This window comes from Pleurodeles waltl, chromosome 5, assembly GCF_031143425.1.
Source record: "Pleurodeles waltl isolate 20211129_DDA chromosome 5, aPleWal1.hap1.20221129, whole genome shotgun sequence".
NCBI classification, from domain to species: domain Eukaryota; kingdom Metazoa; phylum Chordata; class Amphibia; order Caudata; family Salamandridae; genus Pleurodeles; species Pleurodeles waltl.
In genome coordinates, this window is record NC_090444.1 from 1,133,615,361 (window position 1) to 1,133,629,160 (window position 13,800).

Here is a 13,800-nt window from a genome sequence, read left to right on the forward strand (position 1 = left end):
GTCCTTGTGTTTTCCAAAACCTGTGCTTCAGATTCCAGTTTCGGAACAGGCAGGATTTTCAACGATGTCCCAGGATTTTTTCATGGGCTGGTGAGAGCACTGGAAAAAGCGCCTAGGCGGACATCTTGTTGGCCACGCCCCCATCCAGTATATCTTATAGCCTGATATTGAGGCAAACTCTGCTACGAAAAACATGAGGGTGGGATGAAAGCGGCTGAGGCTTATAAGTGTTAATAACATGTCATCTGCATACAATAAGATCATTGAGCAGCCAGCAGGTGTGGGCACACTTTATATGGAATTGTGATGCCTTTTGAAGGCCCTAGAAGTTCCATTGCTAGAATAAATAATAGAGGCAATTAAGGGCACCCTTAGTGGATACCCTGATAAATAGGGAAGGGATCAAATACAAAACCTCTGCAGTTGACCTGAGCCGTCGGAGTGTTGTAGTCATTCAACTTTGGCATTGAATCTTCACCCAATCTCAACCTCTGAAGTATATTGAATAGAACTACTCAATCCTGTCAAATGCCTTTTCAGCAGTGAGCGAAAGGATGAGGGCCTCTTACAGCAAGTCTTTATTGTACCAGAGGAGGTGACCTAGGGAGTACAAATGGTTGTGAGATGTGCAGCCATGCACAAAGCCTACGTGGTCTTGATGTATTAGGTTAGGATAACACATTTAAGCTGAGAGGCTAGTATACTGGCCAAGATTTTAATATCCACATTTAAAAGGGATATGGAGGTAACTGCTGCAAAATCAAGGGTGCCAGGTTTGGGGAGGACAGCAGTTAGTGCTTTGTTGGAGAGGGCCGAGAGGCAGCCAGTCAGTTCTGCCTCATTGTATGAATTGTACGGGGAGTCCAGTATGTCTGGCTTTAGTAATTTATAAAGTTCTCCACTTAAACCATCCTCTCCCAGTGCCATATTGTAGGGGAGGTCAGGGGAGATCACCTGAATATTCTCCTCTTTGGAGATTTCTCCTTCCAGCAGAGCCCTTCCATTAGTGTTGAGGTACAGCAGTCCAAGAGTAGCGAAGAAGTGGTCCTCCCTTTCATGGTCTCTGCTAGTCTCGGAACTTTACAGGGCCAGGCAATATGTCGCACATTCAGAGGCTATTTCTTGGGGCTTGGGAACAGATCACCCGCACGAGTATGGATGGCCGGGATAACAGCAGTCATCTCCTGCTGTTTAATTTGAGCAACTATAAGCAACTATAATTCTGTTGACTTTTTCCCCTTGTTTATAGTGCCATGCAGACAGTATGTAGAGAATGTATTCTGCCTTGGAAGTGTACAGGTGGTTGAGTTCTGCCTTTGTGGCCTCTGACTGCTGCCTGGGGAGTATTGTGGGATAACTCACAAAAGCCTGTGATTTGGATTTAATTTATGTCTCTAAGATGGCCTGCCATTCCCTCTGCCATTTGTTTGCAAGAGCTGCATTGTGCATAGTCTGACCATGAAGAGTGGCCTTGGCTCCTGTCCACAGAGTTTGTGCAGATGTTACTGAACTTCAGTTCTCCATGTAGTACTCAGTAATGGGGTGTCAAAAAGCATTTTTCATTGAGCATTTTGTAATAATAAGGGACCCTGGAGAGATGAAAGAGGTAGGGGGAGGGTTGGTCGGTTGGGGGGGGGGGTTGTGCAGCACTTTATGAAGATGGAAATAAGGTTACAACCACTCGTCGGAAGGACTCCTAAATTGTGGCAGAACAGAGGGTACCTCACCAGCAGGTGTCATACAGTGCAACGTGGCCCACAGGTCACATTGGGGGATCCGTACAGGACTGGTGGAGGAGACTGCAGGAGGAGGAGGGGGGATCAGGAGCAAAGGAGAAAATCATGTGTCAGTGAGAGGCACTATACCTGGAAGGCAGGGAGCATGCAGGCTCCCAGTGCGGTGTAACGGTGAGCCACTGGGTTCAGACAGGTGAGAGCCTTGAGAATGTGTACCTTGTTCATTGGGGAGAAGGAAGGGGGAGGGAGTGGGATGTTTGGGCCCTCATGGCACAAGGTAAAAAAACCCAGAAGAAACATTAAATATCAAATTTCAAAATGCAGCACAGGGCCGCACAGCCACAGTGCCAAACCATAGTGAAACGGCTTCAATAATTCCTCATAGAACAAAATACCGGCAAGTGATGCGTTTTGGATATGAAATAACAGTGCCAATTGAGAGAAGAGAGTGAGATAGGCATACGAAAAATAACTACATGAATAGCAGTAGCATTGGCTCCCTGACCCTTGGAGTGTCAGTGGCGAAGGTAGGTGTTGGGGTGAGGGAGAGGATCAGTGCAAGTGTGCCATGGGTAGCACTGGTGGCAGCATGACTGGTGGGGATCAGCACATCGACTGCACTGGTATGCACACTTAGCATGTTTGGGGAGAGGAGTTGAAAGGGACCAAGAGAAGTAGAGTTGGGGAGGTTGGGGAGGGGTATCTGGGATAGTGTGGTGTCTGGGAGCCAAGGGCCGTGGGACTTCCTGGGTGTTTCTGGGAGCTGGCAGCTTCTCCATAGGGCCGGGGTAGTGGTAGTCCACAGGGGCGGTATCAATTCAGGAAGAGCCAGGAAGCTTTTAGGTGCTAGGAATAGTAAACTGATGACAGGTAAATGAAAGATAATGAAAGTTGGGGAAGGCAGGCATGGTTGGGGAGGATGGGAAAGTGGGGTAGTAAGGGCTGAGTTGGATGATGGAGGCTTAAAAGCAACCATGTAGCAGGAGAAAGAGAAAGCTCATAATGTGCATGATGCGCATGGTAGTCATCTGAATCTTGGGTCCCCACTAGCATCCCTGGTTCAGCATCATCTGGGTGTGGGGTCCCCACTAGCAAAGACAGTTTGAGCGGGGACCTGGATTTGTCCCTATGTGGATCTTGAGTGATTTCAGCAACTTTCTGGAACACGTTTTTGTGATCCTTTTCAACTTTTCCTATTCAACATTACTTTGTCTTTGGAACTTATGTATTTATGTAATGGTACCTCAGTGAGATTGCACAAAAACAACTTGTAAACAAATGTCAACATTCTAATTAACTAATTAAGAGGGTCAAGGTGCAAGATCTGCCTGAGTTTTTGTAAGAGTTAGTGAGTCTTCTTAAGACTTAATCCAAGGCTTGGAAACAAACTGTGTGAGGCAGGATTCCAGATTAGAACTTTATTGGCTTCTTCCAAAATAAAATTACAGAAAGGAAAATCGTAATTGGATAGGTAATTAGAAATAAGAACATTCTAAAACAATAAAAGTATACTTCTGAAATACAGATTACTCTTTAAGCAAGTGCAAAATGTTCTTAGTATAAACAAATAACCAGTCTAGAGCAGAGTCTGCTCAGTTAGAATGCTCAGAAACAACTAGCAATGTTGCAAGCACATAATCCAGTCGATATTCTAGTAACTATGATACTTATAGAGACACCAACTTCTATTACATTTCAATGTTTAGGTTATGCATAACTAATTAAGGAAACAAGTATACATTTTATGTAACAGCAATGCAAGGGTTTGTTCAGCTAGTAAATGACATACACAGTACATTGGCAAGCAACCTTGGAAAGCTACAAAGAAAAGAGCATCCTGAACATTTGAAAGAACACAAATATGAATAGTTTTCCATGAAAGCTGATGGTGCCCTACTCATGCTAACTGAAAAATGTTTAAACTGGGTATTATTTTCTAAACTTACCACCACAAGTGATAAATTTGATATATCTCATCTACATTCTTTACAGTTCACAGGAAATCCTATTTTATTCTTTCCCCTGAATTGAGGCCATCATTTTCCAATTCATAAACAACCATTGAAACACTTTAGGAAATAGGGAGGGTCAACATAGCTGCAGAGGGTATACTGAGAAACATTTCATCAACAAAAGTTCAATTTGGGTACCCTTAAGGTTGAATTTTAAGATCCTGTAGAATGCAGAACACAGATAAAAAGGAAAAATTGGGAGAAATAAATATATTTCCCCTCAATGTGCATGTCTTACGCCTCTTATTGGGTGTGTATGCTTTTGATGCATTCCCAAGTTTACGAAATCTCATGAATCTGGGAATGTGTCAAATGCCATGGGTGTTATGGGAGAACACCTACCGTAATGTCCACAGCCATGTCGCAGGGTGAGGCAACGCAGTGACTTGAGCTGCATTGCCTCAGTCCATATCTACAAGGCCATTAAAAGCCACACAGGGTGGCTTTACGTGGCCTTATAGATATGGCACTGCAGTGCATGCGGCCGGACCATCACTAAAACTGACATTTCGGTGGTGCAGGGTGGGTTATAAATAAGCCCCCCAATGACTTAATTGACAATTATTTTACTATTGTCCAGTAATGGGTGTCATTTTGGAGCCCTAGTCAGTAACAAATTGTGGTACTTGCCCAAATCTTCAGGTGTACACAGTTTCTAAAGTATGTCTATTTTAACAAATTGCTATTTACAATTTTTAAGGCTACAAACAGTAGTTCCTGCAGGTGACTGATTTCAGTTTAACAGCTCATCATATTAGTTGTGGACCTGCCAAGTAAGAAGTCCTGTTTCTGCTCGGGGCACTGTTGAGTCAGCCAAACATGGACATAATTAATATCAGAGTTGTTCTCAGTGTAATATTCAAGAAGAGCAGTTAGATTTTTTTAAGCTCATGATATAGTAACCAGATTGTGTTCATTTCAGGATCTGAGAGGTGCTGTACTGAAGATATGCAGCTTTGTTGGAAAGGGCATGGATGACCAAACAGTGGACACCATTGTGGAACGAGCAACTTTTAAGAACATGAAGAAAGATGAGACGGCAAATTACGAAACACTTGAGCAGACGGGAACCGCTAAACCATTGACGTTCCTTCGCAAAGGTAATGATCAAACAATTGTTGGAAATTATTAATTTGATCAAATGATCCACTTGGAATTTTACACTAGGATATCACATAAAAAAAGCCCATTCTCATCTGGTTTTTCCCTTTCTCAGTTTTAGAGTCAGTTGCCCTGTCTTGGGAGTTATTTTGATCTATTTAATTAGATAGGACCAAGATAGCAATAAAAATAGCATCACATTTCTTAACTGGGATTCTTCTTAGATTTTTAAAACAACTATTGAAATTATATAAAACTTATTATTTATTTTATTATATATTTAATTTATGTAGCAATTGTGCTTTTCTGTGTGGCCTCCCAGAGTTTTGCTGACCTTTTTTGGTCAGAATTTGCTGTCATTTAAATTTTTTGCACTGTGAGACTGCTATTTAGGGTTGTATGACACAACCATGCATGCCTTAACCATGCATGCCTTCACAATGTGGTTTGAACTACGACCGCTTCTTTTTCAAGAATGCCCTTACCACGCATGCCTTCACAACAAATTTTGTTTTAAAAGTATGCTTAGTTAAAGGGATATGTGGAAACTGCATTTCGTGGTTGTGTTATCAACGCCCTCTTAACCTAAAAAACTACCCCAACTCCAACCCCCTCTGAGACTCATACTACCCCAACCCTTAAAAAAAAAACCCTGGCCCCTGTTTATATAAAAGACTACCCAACCCCCCACTCACCCTGAGCCCTAAATCCTCCCTGAACCCTAATAACTAAACTACCCTTTCCCCCCACCCTAAGCCCTAAAGAAGAAACCACCCCAACCCCTACCCCTAAAAAATAAATTACCTTCAAGCCCTAAATCCACCCCACTGCTAAAAACTACCACCCAAACCCTTCCACAGCCCCACTTACTTCACTGTGTCCTCTTCCGATCCTTTTTCTTCTACTTTCCACCCTTCTACCACTCTTCCTGAAACCTTCCTCTAAAAAATAAACTACCCTGACACCCCCACCCACCCTAACCCCTAAAACCTTCTGCCACCCCTAATAACTAAACTATCCCAACCCCACCCACCCTCAGCACTAAAAAATTAACTATCCCAAGCCCCCACCCCTGCCCCACCCCTAAAGAATAAACTACCCCAGCCCCCCACTCACCCTAGCCCTAAATCTACCCCACCACTAAAAACTACGCACAAACCCTGCCCCAGATCCACTTACCTCACTGCGTCCTCTCCCAATCCTTCCTCCTCTCCTCTTTGCCCTTCTACTGCCCTTTCCTAAAACTTCCCTACCTCTGAAAAATAAACTACCCGACCCTGCCCCTAAAAATAAACTACTCAGATAAGGCCTAACAAATACACTATTCCGTGAGCCCTAAAAAATAAACTACCCTGACTCTCACACCCACCCTAAGCCCTAAATCCACCCCACCCCTAAAAACTACCCCAAACCTGCCCCAGCCCCACTTACTTCACTGCGTCCTCTCCCAATCCTTCCTGCTCTTATCTCCATACCACTAGCCCGCTCTCTGTCTTTAACCACACATATGCATGATTTAGACATGCTTGGTTAAGGCAGAGAAAAAGGCATTTGTGGTTTAGGCAAGCGTTGTTCCACTAGTGTGGTAAACATCTGGGTGGCTAAGGCCACGTTGTTTAGGACGTTTCCTGCTATGTAGTGTATGCTATGTAGCCAATCAGCTTATATTGATTTGATTTGATTTGACTTGGTAAACTATATGACCCATGATTACCTGTGGTGAATGGACTACCATGACAAGTGGAAACCCAGTAGTTTCCCTACTTATAAATGGGGCAAAAGCAATGAAGTAAGGGAACTGGCAGTACAGTGGAACAAAGAGTTTATTGCAGATGCACAGCTGTAAATGACCCCTGCATCCCAAGGTAACCAGTGCAACCTATAACTCATACCTGATCACACTTCATCACAGCCCACCTGAAGCCCTACCAAGGTCTCAGTTAAACATAAACACCTACTTCCAGTGACGCTTTGTAATTTGTTAGTGCTTTTATCATTTAAACCTAAAAATACCATGTCTCCAGTACCCTTGATATTATTTTGTGTAAATTTGCTTGTCACATTTCTTTTAGTTTTCTAAATTGGTTTGGGAATTGTAATGTGTTTTTTCTTCATTTTAACATTCTTTGGTACCTCTTGAATCTAAGTTGCATAGCTGTGCCAAAAGACTTGCACAGAACTTACCGGAGGCTACATGAGTTGAGAAGAGGAAGCAGCACACCATGAGCTGCTGGTTTCCGTGTATTTAGAAGCTGCACTCAGAGCATCGTTAAATATCCCAGCTCCCTTGACAACTCTGCCTTCAGAGCACTTATAGTCACTAGCAGGGGTGTTCCACAGCTTGCCTGCAAAATCAGGTGGTGGCAGGGCTTAGGAATTCAGCTCTGAGCAAAAGATGCCAAACTTGGGCTTCTTTGATCACCAAACAAATTACATCATTTTCAGAAAGTAGGCCTTGACAAGCCTTATGTGCTGAGCTTCCCATGTTGCTGGTCTGAATATAGAATGTTATTCGAGTTTTTCAATCCAAGATGAAGTAGGGTATTTTCCTGTGATATCAGTTCCTATTTGAATCATATTAAAGGAAGCATTTTCTTTTTTGTACATTTCCTTATTGTTTTTTTCATATAAACATATACAATTCCATCACAATGTACAACAAAGAAGTGTATGTACATGCTGTACTGGTCATGGCAAAAAAAAAAAATTATAATAATCAGTGAAGGAAACATAATGCAGCATGAGCTTACTATCATCTCTAAAAATTGCCAGTAAACATTAAGTAGCCCTTCCATTCCAGATCATACCATATCCCTGTTTGCCCCCACAGACATCGACCGAACAAAGAGGAGGCCGCCAATGCATGAAATCTAAATGATAATCAATGCATATCCCCTGTCCAATCTGCCTAGCCCACTACCCAGAAACACCCAATATGTCTTTAGAACTAATGATATACTCTCTGTCTAATCCCAACAGATGCATGGAGGGTAGTATCTGTCCTTATACTAGGGTAAGACATAGAAAAGGTCCCATACGTTGTCAAATATTTGCATTTGACCCTGGATGCTATGAAAACACCTCTTATATGTGACCAGCTGATATAATTAAATCAACAACTCTTAGGGGGTCATTCTGACCCCGGCGGTCTCTGACCGCCGGGGCCAGGGTCGGCGGGAGCACCGCCGACAGACCGGCGGTGCCCCGCAGGGCATTCTGACCGCGGCGGTTCGGCCGCGGTCAGATGCGGGAAACCAGCGGTCTCCCGCCGGTTTCCCGCTGCCCTGCAGACTCCCCCATGCCATGGGGATTCTGACACCCCCTACCGCCATCCTGTTCCTGGCGGGTCTCCCGCCAGGAACAGGATGGCGGTAGGGGGTGCCGCGGGGCCCCTGGGGGCCCCTGCAGTGCCCATGCCAATGGCATGGGCACTGCAGGGGCCCCCGTAAGAGGGCCCCACAAAGTATTTCAGTGTCTGCTATGCAGACACTGAAATACGCGACGGGTGCCACTGCACCCGTCGCACCCCTGCAACTCCGCCGGCTCCATTCGGAGCCGGCATCCTCGTTGCAGGGGCATTTCCGCTGGGCCGGCGGGCGCTCTTTTGGAGAGCGCCCAGCGGAAATGTATGAATGGCCGCCGCGGTCTTTTGACCGCGGTGCTGTCATTTGTCGGCGGGACCTTGGCGGGCGGCCTCGGCCGCCCGCCAAGGTCTGAATCAGGCCCTTAGTATGTAGGTATCTGTGATGAACGCCAATGTAACAATGGACATATCTTAGCAATCATGAGGCTGTCAACATCTATCTCAGCCAATTAGAGGTCATGTCTCAAACAACTGTAGAGACATGGAGAAGGACTATATTGGCAGAAACTTTGGTGACAGAGTTAGTATTTTTGAGCATCTTCCATATAGCACACCAATGTGGGGCAAGGTGGGAGCGGGACCACAGTATATGATATAGGTCACAAACTCCCTTTGCGCCTCCAGCAGGCATCATTTGGTAGTAATTTTGCCAAATGTAGCTTATAAGGGAACCACTATCACTTATTATATCTATATATATGTTTTTTGTTAAACGATGTTTATTGAAAATATAAGCAGCACAAAACATAATAGGTAACCACTCTAACAGAATTAATAAAATAGAGCACTGCTAGTACAGGACAAAATATATGCAATTAGTAGGTATATCATTTGATATAAGAAAAGAAAAGAAAGACAATGAGAGAAAGTAAAAAAAATGAGTAGAAGGGTATAAAGAGGAGACAGATTAAGAGAAAGGAAGGGAGAAGAAAGAAAATAAATATATTAAGATATTAGTGAGTGCAAAGTGAGAAAATGAATGAACCAATATATATCAGATTTATTCTTCTGATTTACTGTTAATGAAGTTACAGCATGTATATGTTCATCACATATGAAACTCCTCCTTTTTAATACAGATAATTTAGAAAAAAAATTCTAGCAAGAAAGTATAACTTTAATAGCCAGTGCAATGAAGAGATCAAGTAGTAGAGGTTTGGGAGAGAAATGCTTAATGCTAGGAGATAAATAGCCTTAAGAAAACATTTTGCAAAGTTAGTGGTACATTACAATGGAAAATCCATAAACACTGAGACCAAATTGAGATCCAAAAGGTTTCACAGGAGAACATTTATATAACATATATATTAGAGAAGCATTTCATGTAGAACGTTCCCGAAATACTGGAGAATCAGATAAATCAACAATAGAAATTGTGTTCTGGTGTAATAAGAGCTCTATTGTAAAAAAAACAGTGACTGTGTAATGTGAACTACTTTAGAAGTAGTAAATATTTTAAGCCAAATTGTGTCTATTAGAAATGAGGTCTTTGGTTAGCAGTCAGGTTACCCCCTGTCCAAGCAAGGGCTCTCGCTCTAGTCAGGGTAAAGGAGAATCACACTCTGTTAACCCTCGCTTACCCCCGTGGAAGCTTGGCACGAGCAGGCAAACTTAACTTCAGAAGCAATGTGTAAAGTATTTGTACCAACACACACAGTAATACAGTGAAAACACTACAAAACGGACACCAAAACAGTTTAGAGCAATAGGCACTATTTATCTAAATCAAACAAGACCAAAATGACAAAAATCCAGCTTACACAAGTCAAGATATTAATTTTCAAAAGAATAAGAGTGCTACTCCATAGAAAACAATGGAAACAATGGTTTTGCACAAAGTACCTGGTAAACATCAAAAATAAAGTCGCACAGGCAAGCATGTGTCGGAAAAGGGTAGTGATGCGTCAAATCCTTCCTCGCAAGGGAGGCCGTGCATCGTTTCTTCTCCAGTTGGGTCGGCGATGCGTTTTTTCTCCCTCCAAGAGAATGATGCGTGGATTTGCTGGACAGGGCACTTGAATCCACGCACAGTCGGGTTGACTTTGCGCCCAGGGATGATGCGTGGAAAATCTGGTTGCACAGTGTTAGAAAACAGCGCAGTATAGGGTTTCATCATTATCAGCAGCCGCAAGTGGGTGTTGCATGTCGTTTCTCTAGCCGCATCTTCTAGCTGCAATGCAGGAGGAGGGTTGATTTTAGCCACGAAGCCGACGGCCCGTTGTTTATCAGCTGCATTGCAGATGGTGTGTCAAAAATGTCCCTGCATGGTGTTCTGTGCGTCGATTTTCAGCTCTTGTTTTGCCAACTTCACCTTTCAAGGGCCCAGGGACTGGATAGGGCACCACTTGGCAGGGCAGGAGTGTCAACAGAGAGTCCAGGTGCTGGCGGTGGAAGTCTTTGATGACCCTGAGACTTCAAAACAGGAGGCAAGCTCAGTTCAAGCCCTTGGTGATTCTTCACAAGCAGGAATATGCCATAAAGTCCAGTCTTTGTCCCCTTTCACAGGCAGATGCAGCATTTCCAGGATAGCCCAACAAAGCACAGTCACAGGCAGGGGCAGCACTCCTCCTTAGCTCTTCAGCTCTTCTCCTCGCTAGAAGTTCCTCTTGGTTTCAGAAGTGATCTTGAAGAAATCTAATTTTCAGGGGTTTTGGGTCCAATGCTTATACCCCTTTCTGCTTTTGAAGTAGGCCTACTTCAAAGGAAAGTCTCTGCTGTTCACAAGATCCTGCCTTGCCCAGGCCAGGCCCCAGACACATACCAGGGGGTTGGAGACTGCATTTTGAGAGGGCAGGCACATCCTATTCAGGTGTAAGTGACAACTCTTCCCTCCACTCCAGCACAGATGGCTCATCAGGATATACACGCTACACCCCAACTCCCTTTTGCTCACTGTCTAGAGGGGATTCACAAATAGCCAAACTGTCAAACTGACCCAGGCAGGCAATCCCCAATCAGGCAGAGTCACAGAATAGTTTAAGCAAGAAAATACCTACTTTCTAAAAGTGGCATTTTCAAACTAACAATCTAAAAACCAGCTTTACTAAAACATTTATTTTTAAATGTTGAGTTCAGAGACCCCAAACTCCACATTTCAATCTGCTCTTGAAGGGAATCTACACTTTATTAATTATTGTTAAAGGCAGCCCCCATTTTAACCTATGAGTGAGATAGGCCTTGCAAGAGTGAAAACTGAATTTAGCAGCATTTCACTGTTAGGACATGTACATGTCTCAACTGTAACATACACTGCACCCTGCCCATGGGGCTACCTGGGCCTACCTTAGGGGTGCCTTACATGTATGAAAAGAGAAGGTTTAGGCCTGGCAAGTGGGTACACTTTACAAGTCGAATTGCAGTGCAAAACTGCACACACAGACACTGCAGTGGCAAGTCTGAGACACGTTTACACGGCTACTCATGTGGGTGGCACAATTAGTGCTGCAGACAAACTTGTAGCATTTGATTTACAGGCCCTGGGCACCTCTAATGCACTTTTGTAGGGACTTACCAGTAAATCATACATGCAAATCATGGATAAACCAATCAACAATACAATTTACATAGAGAGCATATACACTTTAGCACTGGTAAAGTGCCAAGAGTCCTAAAGCCAACAAGAACAGGTCAGGAAAACTAGGAGTAAGGAAGCAAAACGTTTAGGGAAGGCCCTGCAAAAAGGGCAATTTCCAACAGTGTCCCAGAATTGTACAGGAAATAGCTAAATCAGCTTCTCGTATTAATTCAAGGAAACATTTAGTTCTAACAGTATTAGGCGACATTATTACCTTGTATGTTGGAGGGGCTTTAGGGATGGAGTCATGATGAATCATATCTAGAGGTATTACAGGTAGAGGTACAAATGAGGTAGGATGTAAGTGGTGGGTGGAAAAAAGAATGAGAAGAGGAGGAAAGCAACTTGTATTCATTAAAAAAAGAACCAAGTAATCGATATTGTGTTTGTAAGTGTGTAAAATGAACAATAGAGTTGTCAGTCACAAATTGATGAGCAAACAAAAACTCCTTGTCCTTCCAGTCTTTGAAGTAAAAAGATTTGTGACAAAACTTAATAAATTTACTTAACCAAATTAAAGAAGAAAAAACATTTTTGAACATCTAGATTAGCACAAAGTAACATACGTAATACCTGATGTGAGTATTTTACAATTGGATTCTTAGCTATAAAAGTACAGTTAGACATAAGAATAATATCTTTAAAGGAAAACTCAATCAATAAAGATTGTTCAAATGTAATCCGTTGTGGAGTATGAGAGTCTTGGAAATTATTATTCAGAGCATAAAATTGTCAAATCAAAAAAGAAGAGTGATAGAACTTGAAATCAGGGAATCATACCTCCCTCACATTTCGGGCATTTGAGCTTGGAAAGGGCAATACATGGACACTTTTTTTTAACACAAATGTTATTAGGTTTTCTTTCTCCGAAACATTTTTGCACAATTAGAATCCATTCACATAAATAAATCATTATCATTTACAGTACATGTGTGATATTTTTGTCATTTAACAGAGTGCTGAATGTAGATGCAGATTGTAATGCAATCATCCATATGTATCAGTATCTGAACCTATAACATTCCCTCCCCCTAGTAGCTTGAGCAAACTTGTCACCTGAAGGAGTACATTTGTGTGTAATCATACTGTGAAGAGACGTATTCAGGAGGTCTAAATGGATCAGATAAGTGAATAAACATAAAGGGGGGGCTTGGAGCGTGGGCAAAGTGAACCAATAACAGAGTTGTATCAGGGACGGTATTCAACTTTCTGTCTCTGGGTCTGAGTCATATGCCTTAAAGGCCTCCAATAGTGCCTTCCATGCCATAAAAATAGGCTGTTTGCGAAGGCTCCTGTATTTCTCCCAGCATAGGGAAGCACTCTCAGCTAGACCCCAGCGCTCCACCTTCTCCCTCCATATGGACAACTGGGGAGCTCTCGGGGATTTTCAATTTCTAGTTAACAATTGTTTTGCTAGCAATAGGGCCATATTAGCAAATCTTAGTGCCACGTTAGATCCCTAGGGACTAGGGTGTAAGCCCAAAAGGCATTGTGCAAGGGCGTTCCATTGGGGGATATCCATTAACTCAATCAGAACCGCAGCCACATCTGACCAGTTGGGGGCAAACATGGTGCAAGGACATATCATATAAAATAAACCAACATTGAGATTCTTACAGCGGGGCATACCATTGTGTTGATGGTAAATATTGGGTTGATCCTATGTGGTGTTAAGTGCGCCCTGTGCAATATAGTTGTATGAGTTTGAATTGTGCATTACATGAGACACATTTAGTATATTCAATTATTTGGGAACAGTCTTACTCAGAGATTAAGATTCAGAGCGTCTTTCCATCTATGTTTTAGTGTCTGAATGGATGCCACAGAATGAGCCTTAATCCTATGATATATCCAACGGACCAGTTGTCTACCATTTCTCATGACGTGTAGAGCCTGGAGTGGTTTGTTTGTAGGTGGTTCACATCCATATGGGGCAAATGCTTTTGCATTTAACGAACAATACTTGCATATGCTAGGAAGAGAAAAGAAGGGAGGTCATGTGTTGGACTTTTG

The 13,800-nt window shown here is 42.9% G+C and overlaps 1 protein-coding gene across 1 annotated transcript in view; it reads left to right on the forward strand.

The window, feature by feature from the left end:
- The window catches only part of LOC138296315 (amine sulfotransferase-like), a 532,156-nt gene that overhangs the window by 302,669 nt on the left and 215,687 nt on the right, over nt 1–13,800 (forward strand). The window contains exon 6 of the mRNA XM_069235348.1: nt 4,671–4,848. Within this exon, the coding sequence (XP_069091449.1) occupies nt 4,671–4,848 (178 nt within the window). The remainder of the gene's footprint in view (nt 1–4,670; nt 4,849–13,800) is intronic.